We start from the raw sequence: 25718 nt of genomic DNA, 5'->3' as shown, positions 1-25718 counted from the left end.
ACCACCCACAACCTGGGGACAAGGGTGGTGCTTTTTTCACATGAAAGTAGATGTGCTTTTTCTAATAACCCCTTAAGGGTAGCTTCACATGTACCGGATCTGCAGCGGATTTCTAGCTGCGAGTTTGCAGTGAAATCCAATGCGGATTCATACATTGCCTGCTCAGCACCGCGGCTGTGTGTGAGGCTCCCGGCTCCCGTCGGTCCCCATCAGCCTCACACACAGCCACAGGCACCAAACAAGCAATGTATGCTCTGAGACCGGGCTGCGGGCGGCAGGGGGTTGAAGGGGCTGGGTCACATACTGGCAGCGGAATGAAAATTCCACTGCGGGTATATGACCATTCAACTTCACACTACCAGGATCCACAGCGGGTTTTGCTGCAAACTCGCAGCATGAAATCCGCTGCGGATCCGGTACGTGTGAAGCTACCCTTTGGTCACACTTTATAGCCCATACACTTGTCTACAAGATATTCTACTTCAGTAAACTTACCGTTCTGATGTAGTGGTCAAATATTGATAAATCATGATGTCCAGCACCTTCTGATCTAGATTTGGCTAATCCCTTAACTGCCTTGTCTAAGATTTCATATGCAAAAGACAGCTGTGTCAGGGGAGTTTTCTACAAAAAAAAAAAAAAAAAATATGCCACATAAGGATGAAAGCCACTTTTTTCCAGGTCTATTTTTTTTTTTTACTACAAAACAATTTCTTTTAAGAAATTTTCAACCAACAAATGACAAATTCATTTTACTATAACAGAACTGCAAAATTAATTTCTGTGTGACCCGTGTAATAAATTAAATTACCAGGGCTCCCGGCTTTCCAGTCCCAATTCAACAAGATTAATGGGGCTATTTGTCCCAACTGCATAAGGCACTCAAAATAAAATAAAAAGAAAGAAAAATATATAGAAAGGATGTACTGTAAAGTTCTGCTATCTGAGGAAATTAGATGTTTTTTTAAATGAACACAATAATAGAATGCTATATAGCAATAAAGACTAGTTAGGCAAATAACATAACCCACACTTTTTCTCCTTGTCGTTGAAAAATAAAGTTTTGCAGTCAGGTTGGTACTAAATGTATTTGTGGTGGTGGTGTGTGTGTGTGTGTGTGGGGGGGGTTGTTGGCTTCAAATTTTTCTTTGTAAGTTTTTCCTTTGTCTTAGAAGTGATCACTTCAATACACTGTGGTACTGCCATATTGCAGTATATTACAATAGGACTGCTCCATAAGTAGGCTCTGCTAACAGTACTAAAACGGTAAGGCCTGGAGGATTTAACTAAGTGCCTGGCTGCCATCTTGCTCAGCATATACAGACATAGTATATAGACATATACAACAGGATGCAACTAGTTTTTTATAGTACTGTAGTTACTGTTTTAGGCAATGTGCACGCGCTGTAAGAGACCAGCCGTTCCGTGACACGGCCGGGTCATGAAATGACTGGTCTCTAAAAAGATCATCCTGGCCGGATGATCTTTTCGGCCGCAGGGTTCTGATGTGGGCGCATCCGTGCGCGCCCGCATCAGAGCTCTCCACTGCACACTATGGAGCGAGTGGCCAGAGCTGCTCGCTCCACAGTGTGCACTGACATGGTTTTCTGTGGCCGCTATTCGGCCGCAGAAAACTGACATGTCAGTTGTTTGAGGCACCGCTAGGGATCCCGGTCGGAGCGCATACCCTGTGTCCCATAGACAGAGAGGTAACGCATATTTTCATAATAATCACGCCCGTTGTACAACGGCCGTGATTTTACAAAAATATACTTTGTGTGAACATGGCCTGAACTTGTAAGCAGTTTTTTATAGCACCTTTTCATTGTAAAAACTTCAGGTTGTACATTCATTAGCTTTGTATTCTTTACACATACATCTTTTATACTCACCTTTATGCTTACAGGTTTATTTCTCCCAATGCGCATGTCTGCATTTACTTTTTCATGTGATCTGCCTGAATAAAATGAAAGTATATGTTATTTCTCCTTATAAGCTCCATCCTATTGAGGGAACCATTTAGGCAAAATGGAAATACAGAATTATGGCTGATGGAGGTTTTACAAACTAATTAAAAGGATTACAATGAGCATTGAACAAAATCCCTCAGGACAAAACAATAATAATACAACACATCCTTTTATTAGTACGTTCCTCTTTGCCTTGGTAAGGAAAAAAAACTTATACCGTTATGTGCTATGCACAGAATTCTAATAAATTTATAATATTCTTTAACATTTTAGTGCAAAACCAACATAGAAACATAGAAGATTGTTGATGGAAAAACACCACCTGGTCCATCTAATCTGCCCAAATGTCCTTTCTTATTATGTAACAACAAATATATATTCATCCCAGATTTGTATAAACCCTTAAGGAACCATAAGGTACCTTGTACACCATAGAATCCTTAAGGAGGCACAAAGAGGGCCAGGCTTCCAGCAGGTGTAGATTTGGATCATGATTTATGTGTGCGAGCGGGCGTAAATCATAATAAATTAGGTACGGGGGAGGCAACGCCTCTTCTTGCCTTCCCGCGACAAGGTATAAAACCTAAAGCCAAGTACTTGATGGTACATGCGCTTTAAGTTCCCTGCTTGACTGTTATGCTACCTCCTTACCTGTATACCACATGTCTGCATTATGAGACAGAAGCACAGCTCTAAACAGATTTGCCCAGGGTTAAATAATGCATACATGTCCTTTGATTGAAAGGTTAATATGCAGATTATAGAATTTGTAGTATTATGACTTTTTCTATGGGTCACTTTTACATTTCAGTTGGTAGCTACATTGCTAAATGGTTTATTTTACAAGGTCTCCAGAATGGGATTCTCCAGACTCGAAGTTCACAGTGTCTCTGTGGGTTAATTGCCCTGTTGTCTGCAGAATATCCTTACGGCAAAAAACTAATTTCCGCCATGGTCAAAAGGGTCCTAGTTCAAATTCACTTCAGCAGTGTGTTTAGCAGAGCTCACAAATACATTCCTCCTCACTGCTAGGAATGTGCTGTATCTGGTAATTAAATCCATCCTTCCTTTAGCTTGCCACAGTTTGTCAACCTATATTTCCTGGAAACCATAAGCACATGCACCTGACTACCTGATCGCAAATCCTACCTGTCAAGTAACTGGCATTTATGTAAGATTACAAGGTATGTGTTGTCAATAATGATTAAATTAGGTTACTCTAAGGCACATTTTCATCTTTTCTGAGGCATATTTGTGTTCATTTCCGACAGTATATAGACATAGCTTTAGGGTGAGTTCACATGTGGCAGATTTGTTGCAGACTGAAAATCGGTTCCATTCACCTGAATGGGTATAATTTAGATTAACAGGACAGCTGCAGAAATTTCTGCAACAAATCTGCCAGCCTTAAGGGTACCTTCACGTGGGACAGTTACACTGTAGATTTTCAACGGCACATTAGAAGGCAGAAAATCCACAGCATATTACAGTACCAACATTGTGAATACAATTTTAAGAACTCTCCCTCACATGCTGGAGGAAAAACCTGCAAAAGAATTTTGCAATGAAACAATATTATAGTGAAACTGTATTATTAATCTTATTATTATTATTATTATTATTATTATGTAAATGAGGCTCAAGTGCCCAGGGGCTTAAGTTCACCAGCATTGCAGGAGCTCGGGGTTAGCCAGCTTGCCTCATTTTGTTCACCAGAGAGACTAGGTATAACCCTAGGCTTTTGTTTTGCTGGTAAATGCCCCCTGGTATAATACATAGTGTCACGTACACACTTACTAGCACGTGACGTGGATGCCACTGCAAGGGGTTAATCTATTTCCACTCACTCAATCTTGCACTCACCTTCCACTCAGGTGGCAAATTGAGCATAAATCTCACCCCAACACAGTCCCAGCACCCCAACACACACGCTGCCACCACCTTTCAAATTAAGTGTGAAAGGACACTGTCAACCCACAACACCACTCACTGGCTCTCACAGGGTTAAAACACAACATCCAAAGGCTAAGGATTCTTAGAGCATACAAGGACCAAACTTATTAAAGTTTTAAGCTTTAATAGACAAAAAGGGTACAGTGCTTACAAAAATAAGGTAAATAAGATGACACACATACATGCAATAACAGTATAAAATAAAAGGGAGAAATAAGCAGAAACTATCTAACACTTACAATAGTTGTTGCCTTCCCAGGGGGTAGGGGAAATCATGGATCACAGCTCAGTCAGACTGACCCCCTCCACTGCCACCAAGTTTAGCTGTTGGCACCATGTTTTATACAGTCAAAACTCAGCTCAGATTTCCGAGCCACCCAACAGGTGATTAGGATAATGAGTTGTCCCCAATTTGCTGATTAGGTGATAATGGGGACGGACCAGGGACACCTCATTGCATGTGTCCTGTAATTGAACCATTGTGCTATGGTTGGGGGTGTTGTGCTTGAGTGGGTCTCCATTCTTTGAAGTAGATCAGAACTCCAGGTTTCCTGAGACCCTCAATAAACCAGGCCTGGTGTTTCCTGACCAGAGACCCTCAATAAACTGCCCAGAGTTTATGATGTTTGGACAAGCTAAAGTATAGTGAGTGGAATACACATAACAGTCTATAGTGTTTCACTTTCATAACCACATATAATATAACTACACACTCATGAATAGGGACAAGGCTGTCCATATTCATCACACCTTCCCCTTTTAAGAGATGGCAAGGGAGATCGATTCACAGATCATCTCCCGGCCAGCTTCCTGCTCCTTTCCTCTGATGGGACAACCCATCAGCATGGGGAAGCACATACTTTTTAACCAAGTCCCAGGATTATGAGTGGAGGTCAGCCGACCTCCCACACAGAGATCAAGTATATCATAACCACTGGTAGCCACAATCACAGAATTCACATAGCAATAGTACAATATATGTCCACCAATCTTAAGCCAGTCCTCTTTCTTCCCAGAATCCAGAATCATCCCATAAGGAGGTCTCGTCCCGGCCACCCACAAACTGTTGATATCTGGAGGGTCAGTTTTGATGTTGAGGAGCCTGTCATCTTTGACTCCTCTCGCAGTTAGAGCGACAACCAGTCCATTGTCAACGGACTCCCATGATCCAGGCGGATCCACTAAACTTCTGCCATCTTGCAATACATCTGGGTAGTCCATATTAACAAGGGCTCCAACTATTCCCTCCATTTCCACAGTTTCCTCCACACAGTTCCTAGTCTTTGCATCTGGGAACCCTTTAGTAATATCATTGGGCTCCAGACTGCATTTAGCTTTATCAACACTGTCCATGCCTTCCTCAGTTGGCATATGGACAACAGCCTTCTCTGTAGGAGGTCCATCCTGTATGGCAACACAAGAAAAATCTTCAGCCTCGGCATCACAGGGCCCTTTACATATATTACAGTCTCCAACATAAGTATTTGCTTTATCACTGGGAGATTCCAGGCCAATGTCCATACCTTTGCTTTCAGGGTCCTGGACATCGGAGTCCTCCGACTCTACACAGCTTGTTTCAGACAGCTCCCTAATCCCAGGGTGGGAGGCTGCCCCTATCACAGATTCTGACTCTTCACACTGCTGGGACACAGAATCCATAGTGGCAGGAACACAGTCCATTTTTAAACTTATGGGGGCATCAGGGCTGACCACCCCATCTCCTGTTACAGACATCAGGGTTCCTTGCACATCATCTGCCAGGCAAAACACCTCAATATGACAGTCAGTGTTTAGGGTACCCACCACCTCAGCCTCGGTGGGTTCACACACAACCTCCTCCTTAGACAGTCCATTTAGATCCAGTGGTGTCTCCAGGGAGGGGTTACATCAGATGCTAGGGGTTGCAGCACTTCCCAGGTCCTTGGAACAGTCCAACAATCCTCCAGCATTTCCCATAGGCCCACATGTTGTAATATTACAGTCCTTGCCGTCGTTATCACACAGTACCTGGCTGGTTCTGCTGATCTCTTCCTCAGGTGCTGCTGTGTTTTCCATAACTGGGGTCTCCACATGCTGGAGTGTCCTCGGCTCCACATTGGTTTCCAGCCACACACTAGTAGCCACCTCTTGTTCTGGCACAGTCCTTGTAATAACAGTGTCCTTGGGGTTTAGCATCTTGGCCTGGCCTTTTTCACACACTTTGATGAGTGCACGTTTAATGGTGTCATAGTTATTGTAAGCCTCCACAGGCAAACGAACGAAAGTCTCCAGCAGTTTTTCTCTGAGGGAGCAGATGAATTCTTGAGCCCATTTCTCCTCAGGCACATGGAATTGACAACAAATCTCTTCAAACAGAGGCACCAGGGTGTGTAGGTCCTCATCTGTCTCCAGAAGGGGCAAATCATCAGGAAGAGGCCCATACCGCTGAGCCACCGCACGGCTCCCAAGAATTTGCGTCATCCTCCTCTGGAATCCTCTGGTAGCCTCTATCTCAGGTTGCATGAATTCCAGGCATAGCTGGGGCTCCAATATACTCAGATGCTGCAGGTACTTTCACAGGCAGAGATCTATGCTCCTCATGGTTTAAAAATAAAAGATAGAAAAGAAAAACAAGATAGGGGAGGGGAATACTGTTTGCACGTATGGCAGAAGTAAGCACTGAGTTAGTCCTTTTAGAACTGGTGTACTCCTTGCAAGGATACTGCCACTCCTTTAGTGCAGAGAATAATTGCTTAAACCAAGCACTAATGCTCTAATAGAAGTAAAAATATCCCACCGCTCTGCCACCAAATTGTCACGTACACACTTACTAGCACGTGACGTGGATGCCACTGCAAGGGGTTAATCTATTTACACTCACTCAATCTTGCACTCACCTTCCACTCAGGTGGCAAATTGAGCATAAATCTCACCCCAACACAGTCCAAGAACCCCACAACACACGCTGCCACCACTTTTCAAATTAAGTGTGAAAGGACACTGTCACCCCACAACACCACTCACTGGCTCTCACAGGGTTAAAACACAACATCCAAAGGCTATGGATTCTTAGAGCATACAAGGACCAAACTTATTAAAGTTTTAAGCTTTAATAGACAAAAAGGTACAGTGCTTACAAAAATAAGGTAAATAAGATGACACACATACATGCAATAACAGTATAAAATAAAAGGGAGAAATAAGCAGAAACTATCTAAGACTTACAATAGTTGTTGCCTTCCCAGGGGGTAGGGGAAATCATGGATCGCAGCTCAGTCAGACTGACCCCCTCCACTGCCACCAAGTTTAGCTGTTGGCACCATGTTTTATACAGTCAAAACTCAGCTCAGATTTCCGAGCCACCCAACAGGTGATTAGGATAATGAGTTGTCCCTAATTGGCTAATTAGGTGATAATGGGGAAGGACCAGGGACACCTCATTGCATGTGTCCTGTAATTGAACCATTGTCCTATGGTTGGGGGGTGTTGTTTTTGAGTGGGTCTCCATTCTTTGAAGTAGATAAGAACTCCAGGTTTCCTGAGACCCTCAATAAACCAGGCCTGGTGTTTCCTGACCAGAGACCCTCAATAAACTGCCCAGAGTTTATGATGTTTGGACAAGCTAAAGTATAGTGAGTGGAATACACATAACAGTCTATAGTGTTTCACTTTCATAACCACATATAATATAACTACACACTCATGAATAGGGACAAGGCTGTCCATATTCATCACACATAGTAACAAACAGGCTGCTGACAGGTCCACTTTAAAGCTGAAGCAAGTCCATTTATATTGTGGTCCACTGTAGATTTACAGTACTTTTACGGCAGATTTTTCCCACTCATTTGGATAAGAAAGCAATACTTTACAATAAATCCAGTGTCTCAAAATACACAACAGCAGGTTTGAGACACATTGATACTGTACTTTTTTTCTTTAATATACACATCATACACATACCTTTATGGTTGCATAGGCAAATACATAACAAATTTGCACAAAAATCACCACACTTGGGTGTACATTTGTCACTGTGGATTTGCATGCATTTAAGGCCCTATTATACAAGCTGATTATCTGCTAAATCAGGCAGGTTTTGCTCAGTGTAATAGTGCCAGTGATGAGCCAATAAACAAGCAAATCCTGGCCCTGACTTCCCACTATACGGCCTCACATCTTCTTGTATAATAGAGGATGTGTAGACCACAACTGATTAAAACAATGGGCCACATGAACAATCTGCTATTTTGTGCAGCCCTGGCTGGGTGATTACCAAGTGGTGAAATACGTTCTGCAAGTGAGCGCCAAATAACATAGGTGCTTGCTTACAGTGTGGCTTAAGCTGTGTAATGCAGATTTTACACGGATGATTTTTCCACAGAAAATCTGCAGTGGACCCATCTTGTGTGAAAGTACCATAGCAACTGGAGTCTGACACTTAAAGCAAGTCTTGAATAAACCCTAAATGATTCAGTCAGAGAAAACTGGCCCTGTACCCTTTTCCGCAGGAGAAGGGCACTCCTCCTCCCCGCCTTGCCAAACCCCCCTGCCCGTCCATCGGGCAAGCAGGAGATACAGCAGGTGTGCGCCAGGGAAAAGGGGTGGATCTGCGCCTTCTCCCTGTTGTACCCCCCTGCCGTAGCTTTTATCAATGTCCCACTATATCCTAATATTGTGGCTATTCACCACATGTGATCAGCAATCCTTGCAAGACCTTCAACACTACTTTTGTCTGCTCCTCACATCATAATGTTCAGGATTTCTCATTCCTGTTCCTATAACCTACAATAAACATATCTGTATAATGTGCTTGTACCCTTCACCTGTTGTTCATCTCTCTAGAAACTGTAAGGCCTTGCTGTAGAGTTCTCTCTCGCTCTGTACTTGTCTAGGACTAGTCTAGTTCATTATATTTATACCTCTCTGTTGTTAATTTGTGCATCCCCCAGGAAGCCAAAGCAACTATAATAAAAAAAATACAGTATAATGGTATACATGGTAATAATACAAATAATAAAAGAAATAGGACAACAGCTAATAATTTTCACAGGGGCAGAGGGGGGTTCAAAAAACTAAATGGTTAAAAATCCAACCCCCAAAAGCCGTTAAAAATAGTGACATCTGCCCATACAAAATCTCATGTCTATAAGGATCTAACATTATTTGTCATTTGTGATGATTTACAAATATGTTAGGAATAGAGATGAGCAAACCGGGTTCGAGTTCGAGTCGATCCGAACGTTCGGTATTTGATTAGCGGTGGCTGCTAAACTTGGATAAAGCTCTAAGGTTGTCTGGAAAACATGGATACAGCCAATGACTATATCCATGTTTTCCACATAGCCTTAGGGCTTTATCCAACTTCAGCAGCCACCGCTAATCAAACGCCGAAAGTTCGGGTTCGGATCGACTCAAGCATGCTCAAGGTTCACTCATCTCTAGTTAGGAATCACAGAGGCTATTGCATATAGAGAGGCTGATTTAAATGACAGTAATCGCTTAACTTCACAATAAAATCCTGGTATAAAATGCTGTAAAGGTTAATGTTATTAGGGGGACCATATAAGATGACTATGGAAGAAGCAACTAATGAAATAGGTCCATCACTACCGGACACAAATTAAAATGATTTCACTAAAAATGAAAAAGTAGCACAGAACAGTTGCTACAAAGTGCAAGAAATAATATTGAAATGTACTGGATCGCCCTGTTTGACACTGTGCAGGTTTTAGGAACTTTCAGTCATGAAAAAGCTAAAGGTTGGTACATGTTCTTTTTCAACTTCACATTAATGTTGAAGGTAATATGTAGCCAGTTCACTTTTGGCATCAAAGTCGGCTTGTTCTTTATCGAGATTTCAATATTTTAGAGCTGAGAAAGTCATTATTCTCGGCAGAAAAGGAAAATTCAGAGTGACATTGTCATTTCTCTAAAACGTTCTATAAACTTCGTCTTTGGAACTTCCTAAATTGTTTCAAAGACTCAAAATGAATCAATACTTTCCCCATATCTGGGTAAATAAGAATATGGCACAAAGGGGTTATTTGAATGCAAAACACTCTTCAGGCTGAAGGGAAACTGAAATGTTTGCTGAGTAGCTGTATGTGCAGTGACACAACTGTGATACTTTCCATTAGCATCAGCTATTATATATGTGCATTTGTGCATAGACAATGCATTTTAGTAAAAATGTTCACAACTTGTGCCCTAAAAATGAACTATATACCATTTTTTGTAATCATCCTTTCCATGTTAAACCACAGAACCTTATGGAATAGGGTAATATTTTAAGGAATCACCAATTATTTTCTCTATGCTGCTTCCACAACAAACCAGAGTGATACAAAGCTAGAGCAAATAAGCCATAAGGAATTTCTATTCTTGGTATATTGCCAGCAGTCCATTAATGACTTCGTATGCTTGCAGTATGCAACACCAGGGCCGCATCTGCCATGAGGCAAAGTGAAGACTTCCCCTCAGGCGGGAGATCATAAGGCCCTTGAGGGGCGGCACTGGATGCCCCTGCACAGTGAGCGTCCATAAATATATTACATGCTCACTCACTACAGGTGCAGATAGATCAGCAATAGACTGATGTCTCTGCTCCTTTACACATATTCCATGGCTCGCTACGCTAACAGCATACCGCAAAATGGAATGTGCGTATAGAAGCAGGCGACTTCAGTCTGACACCGGACTCCTTGCTCCTGTACTTGTGCGGGAGCCGCTGCTGTCAGCTGTGTCTGTGTCCTTATAAAAGGTGCAGACACAGCTGACAGGAGGCATAGAGCAGGGAGTGATTAGCTCTCTGCTCTGCGCCTTTCACTTTCAGATCCCAGGCTGTGTTAGGCCTGCAATCTAAAAGTGATCTGAAACAGCCAGTAATGTCTTTCTGGCAGTGGCTGCTCCATGAGATCGGTGATCAGCCTGCAGCTGGAAGCATTTAGGGGGTCACAGCAGCATGGAAGCCACTGGAGAGGTGAGTAGTATGTTTGTTTTTTTACTTTGCTGAAGAAATGTCCATCCAGGAGATACAGAAGAGGGTGCATTATGAGGATACAAGGGGGGATTATGAGGACAAAGGAAGGGAGACTATGAGGACATGGAGACACAAGATGGATTATAATTACATGGGGGCCCAGGAGGGGGGATTATGACTACATGGGGACACTGGATGAAGGAGTAGGACTCCATGGGGGGACATAGAACGGGGGCATGGTAACACTAATATGATGCTTACAAATTCAGAAAGAATAACAGAAGAACATCATGATGCAAAATGCCCCAGAACCAGCCCTAGATTCAGTTATTATATGGGAAATATTATTATTTGCTAGGACTGCTTTATGTGCAAAAAGCAGCCCCAACATAAAACAAGATCTGAATTGAAGAAGCATTGACAACTGTGTGTGTGTGTGTGTGTGTGGGGGGGGGGGTGTTACCTGACAGCTGACAGACAAGTGAACACTTTACTACTGGATTTTCCTAGAGAGCTGATTCTACAAGAAGTAACACTCAGTTAAGAAGTTATTTTATTTAAGCAACAAGTATTAGAAAACGGCTCAGTTTTTAATTCTAGCTTAATTTATCATTTAAGCTTTTACATTTTAGTCACAACTTATTAAGTTGATACTTTACCTGACTTTTTTTCACATTTCATAATGGAATCAGCCATACTTTCAGCGATCCCTGCTAATCTCAATGCAGCTTCTCCTAATATAAAAGCGTCTGTATGAATGACATTTGAGTGATGCATCACTTCATAGATGAGACACAGAATATAGATCCACTAAAAGAAAAATGAAACAGTATATTAAAAAATTAATTAATTGATCTCCTGACTATGCATCTGATATGATGAGATTATCAATACATGATGATTCCACAGTCTTTAAATCAAGGGAGAAAGTATATGTAGTATATAGGTACAACTGATTGACAAAAAGTATCAGGTTATCTACAATTTCTAATAATATTCTGCTCCTATTCCAAGTCCCAGACTTTATGCACAAAAAAAGCATGAAAATACTGTGGAAACACACGCACAACAGGCAACAAACTCTGCAGTCTGATCCTGAAATGATGATATCTACCATTTTTATCCCACTTCATGCTAACCTACCAAATGTGTATTAGCAGGAAGTAGGAGACAGACAAATGACAGAGATAAAACTTTTTTCTCCGCATTTTAAGTTTTATTAGAATTTTTTATCCTATATAAAGCCAATAATACATGCTTATGAAAGAGAACATATAACAGAAAAAAAAGATTTAAAAAAAGGTGTACAAACCAGGGAAAGTACCTAGGGGAACATACAGTAAAGCCTAATAATTCTCTAACAGCATACAAGGCAAATAACCATACATAACAAAACAGTTGAATAAGTAAGAATAAGGCAAAGTCCAGCAGAAAGAATCTAGTAGCTTCTTCACTAAAATTCTCAATATAAGAAAAAAAAAAAACCACGGTGAGGGAGAAAACATCCTACATTAATCAAAATAAAGAAACAGGTGGTCTCTACTGTCCCGAACCCACATCTAGCAAAAATATCCGACAATGGAGTAGGAACTCGTTGTCCTGTAAGAAAAAGAGTACTGATCTGAAAATCAAACCTGGTAGCGGTCGCTGACATTGGTGGATAAGAAGATAAAAGAAAGGGCTAATTATATTGGGAAACAGAGGAGTTTGTAGTCATCAGAGGCTACAAATTCTGCCCCCGGGAACCAAGTTTTATAGTGTTTTACGAGTTGCTGGAGATATGACATTTTATATGTTGTTAGTAAAATGGCATTAATACGCATTCAGGCTATGTTCACACTACGTTTAAGTATGGCCGTTGTTACCATCAGCAACAACGGCCGTACTTTATACGGAGTGAAACAATGCCTCTGCTTCAATGGGATCCCGGCGGAAGCGTATACACATCGTATATGCTCCGGCCGGGATCCCGTGCGGCGCTGCAAAGAACTGACATGAACTGAATTCAATGAATTGCGCCCGTAGGAAACCCTGTCAGTTCACACAGTGAAGTGAACGGCTCCGGCCGCTTGCTTCATTGTGTGCTAAGGGAGGTTCTGATGCGGGCGCGCTGATGGCCGGGGGATAATCCGGGCAGAGACCGGCCGTTCCGTGACCCGGTCCGGTCACGGAACGGCCGGTCTCTATATGTAGTGGGAACATAGCCTAAATCAGATCTAAATATAAGATTGAGACAGAATTGCATTACAATTGATCAACCCTACCTTGCTATTCATTTCACATTTTTGTACAAACTTGGATCCATCTAATCCAGTTTGCATTCTTTGCACTCCGACTTTGCATTTCTGCCACAGAAGTAATATGACATCAATGACAATATCCCTGTCAGGCTGGACATCCTGGAAAACAGAAAGCGTGAGATTTACAAAAAAAACAAAAAACTCCGAATACATTACATTAAAATACAGTAAACATCTGAAGCTTTGTTATAATATACATTAGTACAGGGGTCCCCATTTAGTAGGCCACGAACCAGTATCAGACTGTAGATCACTTGGTACTGGGCCACACAAAATGACTACAGTCTGCATGGTGTTTTATCTAATAAAAATTACCACTTCTGTCAGTGCCCCTTTTCTTCATTTGGGGGGATGGAGCTGAGCTGCACGGATTATTGTGCAGGGGGAAATAGAGATCCTGCATTATCCTGATTTTATCCTGATTCTCTGCTTTTTCCATCTGCTGCTTCAACAAATAGCGGCCAAGGAAAACCCTGTCAGTTCACACAATGGAGCGTGCGGCTCCGGCCACATGCTTCATTGTGAGCTGCAGGGAATTCGCATCCAAATTCAGCAGCAGTAAAGATCATCTGGCCAGTACTGCAGTACCAGCCGGGATGATCTTCTCTGACACCAGCCATTCCGTGACCCGGCCGGATAACGGCATGTCTGGTCTCTTACTATGTGTGAACATTGCCTAAGGGTGCGTTCACACCCGTAGCAGATTTGATGGCCAAGTACCGGCCAGATGATTTTGATGGCCCAATACTGGCCAGATGATCTTCACTGCCGCTGAATTTGGATGCGGGCGCATGCTCCATTGTGTGAACTGACAGGTTTTCTGCAGCTGCTATTCAATGAATAGCGGCTGCAGAAAACGGACATGTCATTTTTTTGCAGCGCGCTAGGGATCATGGCCGGAGCGTATACTAGAAGGCTTAGAAGGCAGCGCTACATAAGTTCCGTAGTAACAACGGACGTGATTATTACAAACTTACGTAGTGTGAACATAGCCTAATGTAATATCTCATTACATTACAAATATAGTAATTTAATTATACATTTAACTCCCACCCTAGTCAATGGAAAACTAGTCTGTAGAGCTGTAATGTGGGGCTGCCACATTAATACATTCTTAAATTATAACATATTAAAGATAAGAGAACCTCAAGCACGGTGGTTAAAGAAATTGGATGCAGCCCTAAAGGCCCTATTACACGACACGATTCTCGATTCACAAGAGATAATCGTCTTGTGTAATAGAAAGCAACAATCAGCCGACATGAACGTTGCTGTCGTTTGTCTTTCAACATGTTGAAAGACGAACGACTATGATGGCAGTGATCTGCTATCTCCTATGAGCCATTCGGAAGATCAAAAGATTGTCTGGGTGCCACCCCCGCTCGCTGTCGGTGCATGTAAGTGCGTGACAGGTAGGCGCTCGCTTGCTCCTAAGTATCGGCCCGTGTAAAAGGGCCTTTAGTGTCCCAGAGATTTCATTTGAAGCTGAAAGATGACTATACATGAGTCATCAGATTGGACAACAACAAAGAATTAAGAACCAGAGTCAATATATAGATAGAGACAGTCGGCACTACTGAAGCTCCTTTTACAATTTTAGCCTCACCAGCTGCGTGCATATAGCTGTGCTCTTTGTAAAACTGTTACCATCGGTGGTGCAACAATCAGACGGAGCTGAGTGGTTATTCATGTAATACTTAGTATAGGAAGAAAAGTCCAAGTGCACTCACCGGTGTAGTAGAAAATCTTTTCTTTATTCGAATCTTATGTTCTTGATAGCATAGTGCGGGTAGAGGGGGAGAAGGACGCCAACACCTTCCACTAGAGATGACAGCTGTTTCACGCCTACTAATCGGCACTTCTTCAGAAGAATAAAGAAAGCATTTTATACCACACCGGTGAGTGCACTTGGACTTTTCTTTCTATACTAAGTATTAAAAGAATTCAGAACAACTCATGTCCCTGCTTATTATTTCTCAGATCCATATTGATTCATGTGGCTGAGAATGAAGTCACAGATAAATCAATGATATTGAGTAATGCCAGGCTATATGGTTGAATTTCCAGTAAGTATCCATGAAAAAAAGGCAGAGAGAAAAATAATACATGATACCTCAATGTTACAATAAAAGCACAATAAAATGAGTCAGGAAGGACAAAATGATGGTGAGTAATGGTGAGGTAGAAATCTTATTATAGCATTTTTAGGAGTTGTCAGTTCTTTCTGAGACTCCTGAGTGTCCTCATGCCTAGAAACATTGTCCATTACACTATGAAACACAGATGATGGAAGCAATGGCCACCATCTCCAATGTCATCAAACAAAAAGACTATGTTAAATTAACACACTTAGTACCCATAAAGAATCAGAAGACATTCTTTACAGGTACATTAGATGCGTTCTTTAGTACACACATGCCACTTGTGTAGATTTGGACTGTTCTGTTCCCTTTAAAACTATTTTATGTATTTTTCCATAAACAATATTCAGCCCAACAGAGCTTTTTGTCCCTTCACAATAGCAGAATGGCAATCCCCATTTACAGTACACAAAGCAGTCCCTGTGATTGATTTATATGCAGACCTAGACAAAACCTGTCAAGTTTCACTGATTTCTTGTCAGTCTTCCTGACTGTTTGCAGTGACGCATACGTTAATGGATTATCTATCACTCACAGCTTTCAATAATTTCTCATTTAAATTTCAGATTCTTTAAAAAAAAAAAAAAAAAGAAATAAAAATTAAATGCTTTTCTACGTTTATTGTTTGTCCTCATGCCCATATCTGTGTGGCTGGAGATAGGAATATTATTATATGTAGGTTGGAGAGGACAGAGTTCTGTGGTTACCTAGGACGCCTCTCCATTGGTATGCATTAGTAAATAATATACTTATGGACTCATAGTACATAGAAAAATACATTGAAGAATCTGTGATTTCCCCCACATTATACAACACAAGTCCCACACTTCTCTTCCTTCTTGTTTCAAGTATGGACTGATTTAAATTACATTTTATAGTGTTTTTTTTGCTGTGAAATAACTTTAAAACTAGTTATTAAAGATTTATTTTCTATCAATCTCAGTCAGGCAGACAGTTTCTGAAAGGACATTAAGCCTTAACAAATATTTGCAGAAAGTCTGGGCAACTAAAAGAATTATACACATGATAATGACTTTCAAGCATAAAACCTGTGGCGAGATTTATCAACTGTCTTAGGGTATGTTCACACTGAGCAAATGGGGAGGCGGAACTCTCTGCCACAGAATTCCACCAGCTTCAGTTTAAGACGTCATCTCTATGGGTGGGCTTGCGCTTCCGCTCTCCTCCCCTGTCCACTCAAAAAATGGACATGTCATTTCTTTGAGCAGAGAGCAGAGGCGTGCAAGCCATCCCATAAAGATGACGTCTGACACTGATCCTTAGTTACTCACAACAATCAATCACAGCTCAGCTTTCATTTCTCATATTGCTCTGGTGAAATAAAAGCTGAGCTTTCTAGGGGAAACAAAGAAATCTTTCTAGGGGAAACAAAGAAATCTTTCTTTCTAGGGGAAACAAAGAAACCCCACCCCCCTTAAAGCATACAAAGGCAAATTTAGAGAATTTAGGCAAGCATTGTTTCTACTATCATCCCTTGTACCTGAGGTAATACATGAGGCACCTGTGCCTTATTTCTCAGAAGTTTCCAATTTAGGCAAGTGACATAGTAAAAAAGGCTTTTATTTTCAGAGAATGCATGGGGGAACTACATTCTAGTAATGTTCACTTATTGGATATGTTATTAGAGACCCCCATTGGATTAAAGAAGGTACTAATGTTTTGGACAGTTCATTCTTTCTCAGCTCAGAGATGTTTTATAGGGTTAAAGAGGTTGGACACTTTTAATTAACTTTTTGGTAAAAAAATTTAATTAGAAAACACAAAAGGAACATAAACACATACTGGATCCTGAGTGCAGCCCTGTTCTCTGCAATAGTGTGGCTCTGATGCACCAGGCCCTGTCCATAAGATGGCATCCTATAGAGAAGCATGTTATGAACACATCACTTTGCCTCCTCTATAGTGTTACACGTCACTGACGTCAAGCAGATTCCAAGTCAAATTTTACTGTTTTAATTGTATTGCAAGTCTGTTTCCTAGTTGCCTTTTGGTTCTGACCTGGCCTGCTCCTGAACTCTTCTTCTATTAAGCCCTCTCTGGATATTAACTTGGGGTTACTCTTCCTTAGACTACCCGCCACAATCTGCCCAGCACCAAACCTTTAGCAGTTATGAGGATCACCACTGTAACATTTTTCTATACTTAATGGCCACTGTAACATTAAAATATGTAAATGTTACAGTGACCATTAAGTATAAAACCTAAAATCATGCTGGACTGTGATTGCAATGAACAATAACACTAGATCTTTATGGTAAAAAATATCCATTTATATCTATTTTGTGGAACAACTACTGTTGTCAGGAAGAGAAACCCACCTGAAACTCTCCATTCTGTAAAAAAACAGACTAAACACAGGAATTACGGCCAGTACAGAGAGTGATGGCTTAATGTATCTGCCAAACACATGACTGCCTTCTCTCTGTGAGCACTTACACGTACGTACCTCCCAACTTTTTGGACGACCAAAGAGGGACACTTCTGGTTCACTCTAGGAAAGGTTTAGACATTTCTATACTTTTTAATTCAAGCATGCATTCACACATACAGGATCTGCTGCAGATTGATGCATTTAATTACATTGATATCAGCAAATCTGCAGAAGATCCTGTAAGTGTGACTGCAGAAACAGGAAGTGCCATGTTTTCCATGATAACTAAAAAATAAATATTGAATATAAATTGCAAACTTGCTTTATATCACATCTACTGTTGATTTAGATTTTGAAAGTTATAACGACAGTGACACTTAAAGTTAAAGGGGTTGTGCCATAAAGGAAGGATGGTAAAACCCAACGTAACACACACAGATATATGTGGAGGTTTACTGCCCCATAGACATAAAGTGTACCTGTAGTTATAACTTTCAAAATATAAATTAGATTAACATTGTTTTTTTTTAGTTATCATGCTTTAAAGCTATACTTGTACCCAGGTCCAGACAGATTTTTAGTGTTGTCCTGGTTCAGCAAAATAGACCAAACACGGTCATCTGAAGAAGGAAGTAATTTGATTGATAGACGCACTCTGACACTCTGCACTGGCCAGGACTTTTTGCGTTTAGTCTCTTTTTTTTCAATCAACAAAATAATTTTAAGTTGCCTTTAGGAGACTGGACCTGGATACAAGTAAGTATAGCTTTGTTTTAAGGCATAACAAAAAAAGAAAAAATTGATGTAAATTGCAAATTTGCTTTATATCACATCCCTGTTAATTTAGATTTTGAAAGTTACAAGGACAGTGCCCATTTAATCACTTTCTGGTCTCATCTGAATTGTGACCCTGCTATTTCCATGCAAAAGAGATTTTTTGCATGGAAAATACAGCTGAACAAAGCATACCTGGCCCACCTTAATGGGTTGTAAAGAAGGGCAGCAGAATATCAAAACAATGCCGATACATGGAGGATTAGTAATTCTTTATCTGTCAAACAGCACATTTCAAGAAATACTTGTATTGCAGTGCATAATCATGTTTTAGGTAAAGTTACACTATAAGGCTATGTTCAGACAGTGTTGAAATGATGGTTGTAATTTTTGGATGGCCATCATTTAACAGCAAATAACGGCTGTTATTTTAAATTGCCTTTATTGCCATTAAAGGACGTCCGTCAACTAAAAACGGCCATCATTTCGACAGTGTCTGAACATAGCCTAAATGCTTAGAAGCAGCAATCCTGTCAGACACAATACCTTTGAAGAGCTAAACACACAAGAATACAGTGTTTCTGCCAGTGTTACGTGATCATCTGAAGATCTGTTATCTATAGGTTCACCTGTAATGTAAAAAAAAAATATCCATCACCAATATAACATGGATAACTGCAAGTATTTTGAACTGGGCACACTATAACAGATTTACCATCTATATTTTTTATTGCTTACTCCACAAATGCCAAATACTTTTCTTTTTCTTTTGCATATGTCTTCACTGTCTGCAAACATAGCAAGATGCCGTTTCTATCCTTTAAAAGTATTACCATGCTGCGTTTTTTATGGTTTCCCTAATGGCGCTTTTATTTGAAATTATACCTGTTTACAACTATTGCTATACAGAAATTTATGGTAAGATGTAATAGGGGATTGGAGAGTGAGGTGTTTTATATGCAGACACCTTTCTTCTTCATTAAATAATCACAAACAAAATCAGTAAAGTACACAAGGAGAGTCGGACGATTCTGAGCGCTGCTTAATCTTTTACGATGCATAATCACTAGGAAATCTCATGCATATTTTAACTTGTCGGGTTGTCCTCTCAGAAAGGAAAACGTTAATCAGTTTGACTGGAGGAGCACACTGCGCTTTAATGAGGCAACTTCACCTTCTTACTCTTGGCTTTTTTTTTAACTCACAAAGATCTTATTTAATGTTAATACAAAATCTTAGAATGGACTAAATCACTTTAGAAAATATTCAAAAGGGTTAAAGTGTAAGTATTTTGAGTCAAATAGAGGCAAATAGTGAATATATTAGACAAGTTGAAACTGTCTACTTGAAGAACTCTGTTTAATCTCCTTTATAATGCCGCCATCTGGTGGACAATCTCAGTACTGTTAATGCATCGCCAGGTTTTAACTAAGTAATACAACTTATAAAAGTAGGTTATTTTTTTTAGGTGCAAACTTTTATTATTTGCTATTATTTGTGAACTCATAATATATATGAAAATAACATGAATTTGTTGTAGTATAATCTTAGTTTTGTTTATGAATGATACCTACTGTTAATTTAAGGGTGCATTCACATGTACAGGATCTGCTATGAATATGCAACTTCAACTCTGATGCATCAAATCTTCTGCAAATCTTGTACTTGTGAACGCACCCTATGGTCGGGTTCAGTGAAGTTCATCCTGGCAGTACTGGATGGACGAACTTCATTTCTTTTTCATTCGGATGCAGCCGCATTCGGGTGTGCCAGCAGTCCAATTACCAATAGCAGACAATGTAAAGCACGGCCGGAGCCGGACTTTACATTGTCTGCACTGTCAGTTTTCGGTGACCACAAGGAATCCCGGCGTGTGCTATGTGTATACACTCTGGTCCGGATTCCATAAAAGTCAGTGTAATGTATTTAATCAATTAATAACGTTCAGTGTTGCAATTTGCAACAACGGGCATGATTAGTTGAATAAAAACGTTGTGTGAACTTAGCCTAAAGGTGCATTGACACGTACAGGATCTGCAGCAGATTTGATGGCGCAGATTTGAAGCTGGAGATTTGCTTTGAATCTGCAACTTCAAATCTGTGCAATCTAATCCACTGCAGATGTGCTGCAGATCCTGTATGTGTGAATGCACCATAAAGTAGCATTCTGGGAAAATTTTACTGATCGGGTGCTGCTAAACAGAGTTTGTCTCCTATGAATGTGGAGAGGTGGCAATGTGCAACAAAGAAAAAATCTGTTCAGTGGGGATTGCACGCTGAACAGCTGATCGTTGTGGGTACTGGGTGTTGGCACCGCTCTGCGTGGTAAATTTAGCTTGAAATACTCCTTTAGAGCAGTGTTCATTAACTCTAGCTACAGTACAGCTCCCTTTGTGCGCACAGCCTTTGGCTGTCCCAGCATGATTTGAATAGTATTTTAGCAACAGCTGAAGAGTCACAGGGTAAAGAACCATGTAAATATGCTATTGAAATAAACGGCAGAAATTCCCAGTGCAACCTTGGATTTCTGTTGCATACTCTGACACTCTTTAGACCGCAACAACACTGCACCAAAAAACAACACAATTCACTATGTGAACTATGGTGTATGTTTCCACTAAAAGGGTAAGAGATGAGCAAGTGGTGAACAGATTCAGGGAAAGTCTATAAAAAAGGTGGCAAAGCACCTGAGCTGAGTACTTTTGACCCTTTATTTTGGCAATAGGTATATCTCAGCACCCAGACCCCACCTGTCTCTACGATATGTATATATGTGTATATGATATATAAAAATAAGGTTAGTATCACTGTTCACCTACCTTGTAGTCCAATAATTCCGAGATAGTCAGGTAACTCAGCTGTAGGATTTTGCTTCACACTAAGTTGTACATTATGCTTATGTTTTTTCCCTGACAACAAAGGTTGAGCAGCAATAAGTATGCGAAGATCCATTAATTCCTTCTTCCATTTTGCGTCTTTTTTGGCCTAGTTAAAGAAATTAATGTTACATATTTAATTTAGTAAAAAGAAAACGTTATAAATAATGAAAAAACTAAATTGCCAATACAATTGCAACAGTTATAACGGTGCAAGTGTATAACTTAGAATAAGGTGAGATATATTAATACAGTATACATATATACAAGTGGTACCTTGGTTTAAGAGTGTTTTGGTTTAAGAACTCAAAGTTTTTCAAAATTGTGACTTGGTTTAAGAGCATTGCTTTGGTTTAAGAGCTCCCTGTACTAGGTGGGAGCGCAAATGGAGGCGGGGCATGGTCTGCATAGGGTGGTCTACAGCACTACTTTGACCCAGGAAGTCTCCCTTACCTTCCAAATCATAGCAGATTCACTTCAGGCTGGGGCTTACATCAGGGGACAGGACTGTGGAGGTAATCTCTGCATAGCTGTAACCCCTCTCTCCCCAGACAGAGAGTGCTGCTATACTGTGCCCACATCTGCCCTGCTCATTCCTTCCTGCTCCCTGCAGTCTCTGTCAGCCCTTGTGTTTCCTATCCTCTCCATTACTGTACAGTAACTTATAATATCACATATTCTGCTGTTTCTAAATGTTTGTTTCATTTGTTTTACATGTTGTTCAGAATAAAAAATCATTATTTTGGGGGGGTGATACCAATTGTCTGCATTTCTATGATTTCTTAAGGGAAATTTTTCTTTGGTTTAAGAGTGGATTTGGATTAGAAGCACAGTCCCGGAACGAATTATGCTCGTAATCCAAGGCACCACTGTATATATATATATATAAGTATATATATGTAGGTACGCCATTAAGGGCTGATTCTCATGATAGGAAAGCTGGGAGTCCACGACGCGGCTTCACGCTCCATAACCTCTGTGGATTACTGAGTGTGGAAATAAGCCTTTAATGGTGCACTGGTCCTTAAGTGACAGGCTCCCATGGCGTACCGGTATGTCATGGGTCCTAAAGGGGTTCATATACAACAAAAGATTCAAGGGGGTATGTATCATTGACATTGTGTGGATGTTTTGGCTGATAATAAATAGAATAATACTGGGCACAATACCAAGCAGAATTAGCTAGTTTTACCTTGTTTTCACCATGTTCGTCTGTCCTTTGATTTTGCGCTAAGAGGAGGCATGGCTTGTTATTAGTCAAAGTTTAAGTGAGATTTATCATGGTTGATTTTTTTTTTAATTTTTGCATGCAAAATTGTACAGTGGTACTGCACTGCTAAGGCTAGGTTCACACTGCGTTTTCAGCATCCGTTTAACGGATCCGTTTTTTTTAACGTCAAGAAAAATAGGGCCAGCAACGTTTTTTGGTCCGTTTTGGTCCGCCAAAAAAAACGGATCCGTTTTTTTTTTATAATGGAAGTCAATGGAAAAACGGATGCACACAAATGAATCCGTTTTTTGCAATCCGTTTTTCATGTGTTTTTTGCAAAAAACGGATGCGTTAAACGGATGCTGAAAACGCAGTGTGAACCTAGCCTAACCTAGCATAATTTATTAGGCAAACTGTATTGTGCATAAAAAAAAAAAATATCAATAAACATGTGCCTAGTAATACATTTTGCGCAAGGAAAGCAATATTAGTTGACACCTGCACAAAAAAACTGTGCAGATGATGAATTGTTTTATCTGCAAACAAACGATCGGTGAACTACCAATGATAATTTTTCGACATGTTAAAAGATAAACGAACAAAACGAAAAGAGGTACTAAGGCGTGGATGATGAGAGTCAGCGGCGCATGTCACAGGCAGGGGGAGGAGGTAAAGAGGGTCCCCCTCCTGTGCTTCACCCCGGCTCATTTGAATATCCGTTCGGCGGGGAAATTAACACGACTGGGCAGGGAAAAGAAAAGTGCTCCACACCAGCGTAGTCTACATGTCAGCGCCGACAGATTGGCATGTATTTCACAACATTAGAGGTCTGATGATACATCCTCTTTATTTTGAGGATCCCTGCAAGTTTAACTATCTTAGTTGAGATGGAAATACCCAATATGTCATCAGTCACTAATTGGCATAGTGTAGACACCTGACACCTCCACCGATCAGTTGTTTAGCGCACACGTTACACAGGGAATAAGAAGCAGTTGGTTTCTTTTAATCTCAGAACCGACCTTCTTATACATTTTTAATCTTTTATTGCATAATAATAAGTTTAATTGTATATTAAGTTAAGTTTTATCTGCTGTTTGGTCACCTCCTTGAGACGTATCACTTAATTCCTGTCGTGCTGCCACTTCACTTGTCTACTGTACAGGACTTTTTTATTGATCTTTTATGTACCCAATAAAGCATTAAGAAGCTTTATCCTATTGGGGTACGTGCACACTACGGAATCGCGATGGAAAACCTATTGCAGATTCCGCAGCTCGTACCCACTTGCGAACTCTGGCAGCTGCGCGCATCTCTGCCCGTGTCATAGACTCCATTCTATGCAACAGGTTTTCCGTCATGATTCCGTAGTGTGTACATACCCTAAGGGTACTATTACACGGATCGATAATCGGCAGAATCGGCCCAATTCGGCCGATTATCGCTCCATGTAATAAATACAACGATCAGCTGAAGACAACGACCATCGGCTGATCGTTGATATAGGTTCGGACCTATTTTCGGCGGGCGCCAACCGTGCACCGCTACATGTAATAGCGGTGCGCGGCCGCCGACTGGAGATATACATTACCTATCCACGTTCCAGGGCTTCTTTTCCCCGGGTCCTGCGCACTCTAGCTGCAGAGTGGCCTGTCAGCTGACAGGCCGCCCGGCCAATCACAGGCCGCGGCGGTCCCGTCCTTTGATTGGCTGAGCGGCTTGTCAGCTGACAGGCTATTCTGAAGTTAGAGTGCGCGGGACCTGTGGAGAAGCGGACCGCAGCAGCAGCCCTGGAACGTGGATAGGTAATGTATGTAGTTTTAACAAGGGCTGCAAGGACATCGGTAACGATGTCCCTGCAGCCCTTGTTTAACGATTATCGGGCCGTGTAATAGGCCCAGTAAACGAGAGATGATCTAGCAGATCGCTGCTCGTTTACAGGTATGATCGGGCCCCCATCGGCCCGTGTAATACCACCCTAATGAGTGACTGATCCATTTGTAAAGGCAGACTGCTTTGGTAGGGGCTTGATTTTATATACCTATGGTGGTGGTACTGCATAACGCAGCTGAATTCATTGATGTCTGTGTGGCCAGAGAAAAATACTGGAAACTTGTGCTGCTATATTTATTGGATGTATGACACAAGTTACAGAAAAAAGTAATGTGTTTGCATTTTACTTCACATTTCATATTCCACAAAAAAAATTTTCGTTTTATAATACATAGTAGTTGTTTTTTTTTTTTTTTTTGTACCTTTGGCTGTTCTCATGCCAATACATGAAATAGGAATATGTAAAATACACTTGTGAAAGGCAATGCAAAGTAGATCGAAATACTATAGAGTATTCTATAAAACAGAAGGAAAACAAAGCAAATGTATGAACTAAAATACAGACTTTTGATCCTAATGATTGCAAAGTGATAATCACATAACATATTAATGTTCCAGTGGGTTTTATATGCACATAGTCTGTAGTGGGGGAACATCACACTGATAAATGATGCAGGGAAAGGGAGGAAATACTGTACAACATTACTGATATCAGCTCTATATGGATTTATGTTACCTGTAGAAATGAATATATTGGCACTATAATGGCATCAAATGCTTCCCAGTGTTCATAGCTAAATGCCAATTTTGAAAACTTCACAACAGCTTCTGCAGACACAGCATCCTTTTCTGATAGACACAAAAGAGACAAATAATGTAGATCTCCAAATACACATACAGCACAATAGATAGCTAACTTTTTTTAATCAATATATCATCGGTCCCAGCGTGAATTGTACATGGCAGTAGGAACATTTAAACTAATTTTAGACAATGTAATGCTGCCTTTGGCAGTGTCTGGCACCTTGTGGATCTTCGAGGATGCTTGGCGAGCGTTTGTTTTTGAATGATTTATTTCTTTTGCAGTACATTTATCTTATTGTGTACGATTGAGTCATTAGTTATGTTACATGCTTTTCAGTCTGCCTAGTCTGCTGCTTAGGTTAGAGTCTGAGATAATATATAAATACCAGTCAGCTAAAGAATTGTACAAAGCACAGATGCAGATTGTGATGCATTCTCTTCTGAAGGATTCTTATTTCTTCATTACAAATAGGGCAGCTATAGACAGCAAAGGGGCCTTGTGCC

General features: G+C 40.7%; 1 protein-coding gene across 3 annotated transcripts in view; it reads right to left on the bottom strand.

Moving 5' to 3' along the window:
* CFAP54 (cilia and flagella associated protein 54) overlaps positions 1–25718 on the bottom strand; it is a 258255-nt gene that overhangs the window by 198258 nt on the left and 34279 nt on the right. For all 3 annotated transcript variants that reach the window (XM_069973813.1, XM_069973829.1, XM_069973821.1), the window contains exons 11-17: positions 25147–25259; positions 21311–21476; positions 19038–19120; positions 13149–13283; positions 11544–11694; positions 1893–1957; positions 496–624 (exon numbers count right to left, since the gene is read on the bottom strand). In XM_069973813.1, coding sequence (XP_069829914.1) covers positions 496–624; positions 1893–1957; positions 11544–11694; positions 13149–13283; positions 19038–19120; positions 21311–21476; positions 25147–25259 — 842 coding nt within the window. The remainder of the gene's footprint in view (positions 1–495; positions 625–1892; positions 1958–11543; positions 11695–13148; positions 13284–19037; positions 19121–21310; positions 21477–25146; positions 25260–25718) is intronic.

The sequence above is a fragment of the Dendropsophus ebraccatus genome, chromosome 1 (genome assembly GCF_027789765.1).
Source record: "Dendropsophus ebraccatus isolate aDenEbr1 chromosome 1, aDenEbr1.pat, whole genome shotgun sequence".
Taxonomy (NCBI): Eukaryota; Metazoa; Chordata; class Amphibia; order Anura; family Hylidae; genus Dendropsophus; species Dendropsophus ebraccatus.
Note: the sequence above shows the minus strand (reverse complement) of the source record. Positions and strands in the feature narration are given on the sequence as shown.